General features: G+C 35.6%; 1 protein-coding gene across 1 annotated transcript in view; it reads right to left on the reverse strand.

Annotated features, from left to right (window-relative positions):
* The window catches only part of LOC140155683 (protein phosphatase 1L-like), a 29502-nt gene extending 20995 nt beyond the window's left edge, over positions 1 to 8507 (reverse strand). Inside the window, 1 exon segment of the mRNA XM_072178611.1 lies at positions 7991 to 8507. Coding sequence (XP_072034712.1) covers positions 7991 to 8404 — 414 coding nt within the window. The 5' untranslated portion in view covers positions 8405 to 8507.
* Between the last annotated feature and the right edge of the window lie 226 nt (positions 8508 to 8733).

The following is an 8733-nucleotide window of genomic DNA, read 5'->3' on the forward strand; positions in this document are numbered from 1 at the left end:
AATGGTTCAGCCGAAAGCCGTGTAGGCATATTTAAGACAAAATAAGACATTTTACACGAATCTGTATTTTTAGATCCTGACAGTATCTAAAATTAGCTACATGTATTTGAATGGCGGGGCTTGAACTTCGTCAGTACTGCTGTTTTCTTCGTTTTTTGCCAAATTTGGCATTTCAAAAATACCAAATAACAATTTGAATGACTTAGGCCTATCCTTCTCTTTTAAGCAATTTATAAACAATTTTAATTTTTTTACTCTTGCGCTGGGATCACTGAATGGGTCTTTAAGAAATGTGGCGTATCATGTCAAAAACAGACATCTTTTGACAGCTTATAAATTTGGAGGCTTTCACATAAAGAGCTATTTTGCTCCACAACGCCGTTTTCCCCAATAAAATCGGACATTCCTAAGCGAAGATATTGAGTTCGTAAGTTTGGTATTAAAAAATTGGAAATTGAGATATCGTGGGTAAAAAGCTGAAAAGACAAAAAAAAAAAAAAAAAACAGAACAGAACAATTTAGAGAACAATAATGAATTAATAATAATGAACAATAATGAATTAAAGAGTTGACATGAGATTAGGAGTTAATGTTTTCTGCAGTTTCAGTGTACATGTTCTCACCGTTGATGGTTTGGTGGACTGTCATTAAACATGGATGTAGTAAGCCGTGATCCTAAAAATGCCTTTCACATTGATCAAAACTAATTACAAGACCTCTTCTACATTGAGGCTGGCTTTCCCTTTTAAAGGGAATTTTTATTAGCTCCTGGTCCAGGCATAATATAAGGCCTGTTTCTAATGCATGTGGGAGCTTTGAGACAAAGTTTAAAGTTTATATAAGGGAGGCTTATTTTTGTGTGTCTTTTTGTGTGATCTCAAAGAGAATTTTAAATTTCACAACTTTTGGTTTATAAATTCTTTAGTCATTAAAAAAATACTTCCCTTTTCTTCATCTACCAGCCCAGCTGATTTTTGCTGAACCATGAAATGGTATCAGCCTATAAGTGTGTATGTTACTAACTAACCATTTGGTCTGAAATGGACATATCTCTAAATGCCACGAAGGTATGATCCCATGAGTGGTGTCATATGAAAGAGGAAAACATAAAGAATATAATAAAAATATTTCCAAACGTCAGAGGTCATGCAGGGGTCACAGGGGTCAAAAAAGGTCATTTTAACCAAAAATGCTCCGATTGAGCTTAAATTTAAATGCAATGATCCTTATGACATTCTAAACATGTTGCAAATATTGTAAAATTCATTTAAGGTCATTAAGGGGTCATAAAGGGGTCAAAGGTCAAGTTGTTCAAAATGCTCCAATTGAGCTGAAATTTAAAGCATAATGATCCTTATGACATTCTAAACATGTTGCAAATATTGTAAAATTCATTTAAGGTCATTAAGGGTCAAAGGTCAAGTTTTTCAAAACGTTCCAATTGAGCTGAAATTTATATGCATTGATCCTTATGACATGCTAAACATTTTAAAAACATTTTACGAATCATTTAAGGTCATTGAGGGGTAATAAAGGGTCAAAGGTCAAGTTTTACCAAATGCTCTGATTGAGCTGAAATTTAAACGCAATGATTCTTATGACATTCTAAACATGTTGCAAATATTTTAAAATTCATTTAAGGTCATTAAGGGGCAATAAAGGGGTCAAAGGTCAAGTTTTCAAAATGCTTCAATTGTAGGTATAGGCCTACCACAATATACTGCCGAAGCCACATGGTTCAGCTATGGTGCGGTTATCGCTCTAGTTTTCACATAATTTCATTCCACCCCAAGATATCATACATGTAGACTGTAAAAACACACTGTAAATACACATTCAAACCAAATAAAAAATGTCTAACATCAAATGAATTACTTTCAAATTAATTTAGCACAGCAAATTCAATAACAGTACACATGTTATACCACCTAATTCAATTTATTTATAAATGACACCGCTAATTCAGTGGAATGCAGGCATGCTATATATTTCACAAATCTGTAATACTCAATTGAAGAATGAAGACACCATCAAGTCAGTTGCCCCCTGGGGTGATAAAGATGAGTGTATCAGCATGTCACCTGGATTCCTTAGTGTAATGTCCGCCTTACAGTACATGGTACCGGTATATTAAAAGGCCACATTTAGAGTCAAACATCAAAAATACAATATTTTTAGGATATGGAGCAGAGTGTTTTGGAGACCTTTATTGGTAATGATAACAGAATTAAAACACGCATGTAAAAATTATGAAAATTCAACAACTTTTTTAATGTAATTACGGTAACTTGTTTCTGTTCTGACATTTTACCTGCAATTGTCAAAATGCTAAAATTAAGGGATGGGTTTATATGTGTGTTAATGGAGGAGAAATGGGAGGATTTTGGCATGTTTGCTGTGATTGTTTGCCTAGCAATATTGATCACAAGTACACAATTGATGGTGCATATCAAGGACCAAACTCTATAGTTTTATATTTGAGCACGATCACTTCTGTAAGGTCATGGGAAATTATGTAAATCGGCTTTTATATTTGATGTTGCATATCGGCTCACGCACTTTTATTTTGAACCCAGTATTTCACAAAGTCCCTGTACTCTGATGACCCTATGAATTTTTGCTGGTATGTTGAGCACTTTAAACAATTAATTATAGTACTTACCTCCTACTTTAGGAACATGCGTATGCCTTAATGTATGTCGACCATGTCAACAACCCAGTGTAGTTTTACATGGTTGGAAAAGTCTATTTCCTTCGCTATTTTGCCACTCATAATTCATAAATTGTCCAACTTTTTTGACAAAAAAGAGTTTTGCAACTATTCCGCCAGCAAGGAAACACAAATTTATGTGTATCCAGTGCGTCCTTTACGCTTAAATAGTTCAGTTTATTGTCAAGTTGTGCCTCTATACGCCATATTTACGGAATTGATGATACGAGCTGATACGGAATTTTTGAACCCAAATTTCTTGAAATATACATTACCTTTTTAACTTCTCGCCACGAAATTGGATTCATAAGAAGGTCAAATACAAGCCTTCCATTATGGCTGGTATCATCATCTCGATTGGTGTCTTGTGTTAGTATTATTCCATATTTTGCTGGTAGAAGTTCAATGAAACCCTCCATAATTCACGACTACTGTCACTTGTGTTATAAACTCGATGTGTTTACTATATTGTCGCTCGGGTCCGCGACTAATCGCAGGGACCGGTCTATCATTAGCTATTCTATACACTTTTCAATAGCCTTATTGTGATGTGTGGGAGTTTTAAAAGCCGAGCCATGAACAAAATATAATGCGAGCACCGGGGGCATCAACTTTAGAGGTGACGGTATGTGCCTGTCAATATATGCCTCTCTTTTGAAGCCGACTATACGCGATGACCAGGCACCTTCAGTTTTCAAAATATTATACCCAATGACCCTTTTTCATTTTGATTGTACATAATGACCCTTTTTTTATTAAAAAAACCCAACGTTTGTACTGATATCGCCTACTTAGCGACGCTTGTAGGCACATATACCCATCAATTCTAAAGTTGAGTGCCCTGGGGCGAAGCGCATACTGCGGGCCAATGAACAATGAGATAGTGGCTTTTCTGATATTGCTTTGAGGAACTGTTGAAGTATAAATCAGCCAACGAGTAGGTGTGTCCAAATTGCACATCTTGAATTGAGACCAAGACATGCTGTTATTTCAATTGTTATACCGTTCCGGCTGGTTTATTACCTACCATTGCCCACGAGATGCAGTTCTAAGGTGACAGAGGGACAGGTCTGCAATTCGATTCCACAACCATTCATACCTTTCATCTGTTTTATTGTATTATCGTGCGAATTGTTCGTGGTACCTTACGGGTACCTGAATTTTATTTGAATGAAGATGACTCTGTCATGCTCGACGTCATATTGCATAATTTCTATACAGTATATGCAATAAACCAACCAGAACAGTATAACAATTGAAATAATAGGCAGTTCTAAGATAGGTTAAGAAGAATATAACGTCACAATTCTGTATTATTATTCAAGGTTGTAACGTGTGTCTATGCTGTCATGTAGGCCTACCTGGCAACAGACACGCCCGGTACAAACAGATGAAATTTGTAGAAAAGCGTGATTATGACAAAAACATTAAAATGATACTTTGAGGTATTGTTTTTTAATTTTTGTATGGCAGATCATACATACACATGTGCTGAGGTCAAAAAGGTAAAAATTTTGTTTTTGACCCCTGACTCACCTGTCATTCCAAACAACCCCTTAATTTCATTAAATGTTGTTTTCTTCCAAATATAGCAAGTTGGCAACCTATTCAAGAGCTTTTTCTTGTGAGTTTAAAAGAAATTGTATAAATAGATAAACATGTACAAAATTATGGAAAATAGCCATCTTAATTTTTATCAACTTTATATAAATCTAAGCATACATAGGGCTGCTGAGCAAACACTACTTGCACTATTGCATGTACAGTGTAGGCAAAAAAATATTTTTTCAGTGTGGCCTCTGAGAGGACCAATTAGCTAGGCTGAATCAGTGTAGCACCAGCTCAGTGCCATCTGAGACCCTCTGAGAGGACCAATTAGTTAGGCTGAATTAGTGTACAACCAGCTCAGGGCCATCTGATACCCTCTGAGAGGACCAATTTAATAACTAGGCTGAATCAGTGTAGCACCAGCTCAGTGCCATCTGATATCCTCAGAGAGGACCAATTAGCTAGGCTGAATCAGTGTAGCACTAGCTCAGTGCCATCTGATATCCTCTGAGAGGACCAATTACCTTGGCTGAATCAGTGTAGCACTAGCTCAGTGCCATCTGATACCCTCTGAGAGGACCAATTGGCTAGGCTGAATTAGTGTAGCACCAGCTCATGATGACCAACCAAAAGTGACATCAGACATCAAGAGTCTCCTTGGACAAGCATCACGCTTCGCATAACCATTGATGATTGCATTCCTTTTTACCCACCATGCTGACAAGATTAAAAATGTGTTCATGATATTTTTCCCCGATGAGTGCCCCGTATAAAACTACGCCAAGTGATTGCTTTAAAATTCTTTTTTGTACTGTGCTAGTGACAAACCGAAATAATGTTGCCATTTTTCAGAACAAAATGCAGTACAAATTCAATTTCAGTAGCCTGTTTGGGGGAACATTTTCGAGAATCTTGCATGACAAAAAAAACTGTTTTGTTACATTATTGATATCTTGATTGTGGAATGTTAATTTTGACATCTAACTACCTACATTGTTTCTCAACATTCTGCCACTCGCTTTCCCATCATCTGTTCTAATCTTTACCTCTTCATCTATCACATAAAGATGCACTTGTTTTCCATGCATTTATAATATGTGATAGATGAAGAGGTAAACACAAGTTAATGGTTTGCATATATTATATGGATAACAAACTGTAAGTTTTCGTAATTTTCACAAAATTTCACATAAAAATTAAAATAATGTGCATTATTTTCCACAATAAACAAACATCTGTGAAAGAAATGTTTATTTTTATAGCACTTGCTTTTGTGCCTATTTTTGCATTTTTCTCAAAACTTGTAGTGCATTGGTGGCAAGTAAGATATGGCTAACTCCAGCGTGACAGACGTGACATTTAGATAGGCTCTTTTTTTTTCAAATGCCTCAACAAAAAAATCTACAAGACATATATCCCAAATTGTTATACTCCAAGTCAAAGAGAACATGTCATAATTTAATTTAAAACACACAAGATGAAACCATGTGATTCAATGGCTGTATGGTTGCAAATTGAAATACAGCGTGACAGACGGACGGAAAAAGCACCCATTTAAAAAAAAAAAGGACATTCTTGCAAAACTCTATCTGTTCTCAAGTGAGATTTATTGAAAAATGCTGTCAAAATTAAACATTGGTACATAAACTCTCAGTAAACATCATACTCAAAAAAAAAAAATAAATACAAAGCTGAGATTTTTATACCTGGGCTCGCCAAAGTCGTGACAGACGGGACGTGACAGACAGGACCATTTTTGAACATTTTTTACAGTGATCTTTAGAGCAATGGTGAGTTGCTCAAATATACTTTGTGGGATTTATTTTCATACAGAAATTACAAACAACATCTAATCATGATAAAATATTACCTTAAACATCATTTGAGGCCTCTCATGCAAAGGGAGTCAACCTCAAACAGCCAGTACCCATAAAAATGATCAAATTTTAGTGTTTACAATGGATTGACTGCCAGATGGAATTTTAATTGTCAAAATGAGCATTAAATCATTTTTTATTTGCCCAAATTTAGTGCAGAATATGAATCTGAAGTAAAAAACCAAAAATTTCTGGCTTGAAAATTTTCCCCCCATTTGATTGTACATGGTAAGAATGCTAAAATGTGACAGACGGACACATTTTGAGATGGAATATTTTACTTTGTTTTTTATATGTGGCCTACTTGATATGAATTAAGTTTTGAACAAAAAATATATTAAAATATGGAAAATAAACAACTTTTTGATGTTTTTCTGTGACAGACGGGACATTTCAATACCCACATTTGAAGGCCGTAGTACCGGTATACATTTATAATGTTACTGATGGGTTTAAATTTTGTTCTGGAATTGCAGTAGAGATATCAAAGCTAATATTAAACCACTAATACATATCTTTTGTGCATGTACACTGGGATCAGCAATAGTAATACTCATAAGATCAGCAATTTCCTGCAAAATTAGGGATACACAAACCTATTCCAGTTCCCCAAACATCAAATTGTCATAAAAATATATTAAATTGTGCAAGGCAAAAAACAAAAGTGGTTTCTGAAAGCTTTGTTAGTCTACTTTCCAGGAAACAATAACTTGGAAGCATTGAATGAACTTTTAAAATTTATGAAAATGTACCATTTCTGTGGAGTTAGCCATATGTATATTATAGGGGCAAGGACTACAACTACTACACTGAAAATTCAGTAACTCAATGCAAGTAGTTATTGATTTATTGATCAAATATTGGTTTTCCCTCATTTTTGACTGTAACTCCATAACTGTTGTCTGTACGGTACTGAATTAAGATTTCCAGTGCAGTAGTTGTAGTCCTTGCCCCTATAATATACATATCTTACTTGTCATCAATATGCTATAATTTTGAGAAAAATGCAAAAATAGGCACAAAATTAGCCAGGGGTGTAGTACCCCCTTAACTGAGAAAAAGCTTGAACTGCATAAGAATGAAACTGCTAAATTCGGCATACTTTGTTGAGTATTGTGAGTTTGTCGACAATTGTTGCCGGGAATAGGGCTAATTTTCGGGCAGTTTCGTGCATGCAGAGATATCAGCGGAAATCGTAGTGACAGAGGTGCAAGTACCTGGGGCTAGTTAGAGTTCTCAGACTCTGTCTGTCTGTGTCTTATGACTCTTGAAAGTAAACCGAAATTCTAATCCTACAAACATGCCTGACATTTCTCAACACATAAAACAGAAATAAAAACATAATTAAATATATAGGTATGCTAGGTGAATTCAAATTTGCCATCAAACTGCATCATTTTATATATCAAATTAAAGCCCTTGAGTAAACAAAGCCAAAACTGAAAACCCTTTTTTCATAGCACTTTCCGTAGCAAAGTTACATCTTGTCAAAGATTGACTTTCATTAAACAACATTTGTCAAAAAGATTCAGCTAGCAAAATTCCCCAAAACGGCATTTCAGGGGTGTTTCTAGATCTTTTGTCTCATTATGATAGCAGCTTTTTTTAATGGACCTGCTATCAAAATCCCTCTAAAATTCCATGAGCGAGTGTCTTATCACCATAAAAAATCATATACTTGGGTCAAGTGAAGTATAGAAAATATATTTATGTAGGTTTCCTTCTTCGGCCAGTTGTTTTAAATTTCTATGTAAAAATGCATTGACATTTTCGGCGAATTTGGCTGACTAGCAAATGTGTTTGCCTGGCATACCTAAAATATAACTAATTATTAATCAATTCTTAACACACTTACCTCTCCACCATGTCCATCAAAAATTCCATAAAACCCAACGCCAGTGTGCTGCGTATCATTGACAATATCATAGCGATCCTCCATGCGGGGTCTACGCCCCTGAATTGCATACACAGCTACATGATCTTCTCTGAACTCCTTCTGCACAGGGCCTCTCTCTGCTGAACCAAATGAAAAACTTGGTGATATTAAATCTTGTTGCTGAAGTGGGGCTTGCACTGGTTTACCAGGGGCTAAACGTGACCCATGTCCTCCCCCGGAAGACAACAGATGGGCCCTTTGGAAGACACTGCGTACGAGATCGCGATGAAAAACAAAACTATACACAACAACTAATGCAATAATTACGGCAACTGTTTCATATTTAAAAATTGCACCGCGAACCAGCCGGCTCGCTACTGCTAAAAGAGTCATCAGAAGGGTGATGGTGGTTATCACTTGACCATTTGCTGGGCAAAACTTGCATTTAAATTCTTCGAGTATTGATTGAAATCACCAACTCTTGTTTTTTTTCACACTGCCAGGTGGGTGACCGTGGGTCTTATATTTCAGATCTAGATCGGAATATGAATATTAATTTCGTTGCAGGTACCGTTCAAAGAGACGAGTGACGTCATCTACTTACATATTTAATTTCAACTCAACACTGGAATAGAAGAATTTTATCTGAATTTATTATTGTTTTAAATCTAGAAATTTGAATATTTCTCAAACATTAAAAATCTAATATAAATTGCTTTTTG

The sequence above is a fragment of the Amphiura filiformis genome, chromosome 6, assembly GCF_039555335.1.
Source record: "Amphiura filiformis chromosome 6, Afil_fr2py, whole genome shotgun sequence".
NCBI lineage: Eukaryota > Metazoa > Echinodermata > Ophiuroidea > Amphilepidida > Amphiuridae > Amphiura > Amphiura filiformis.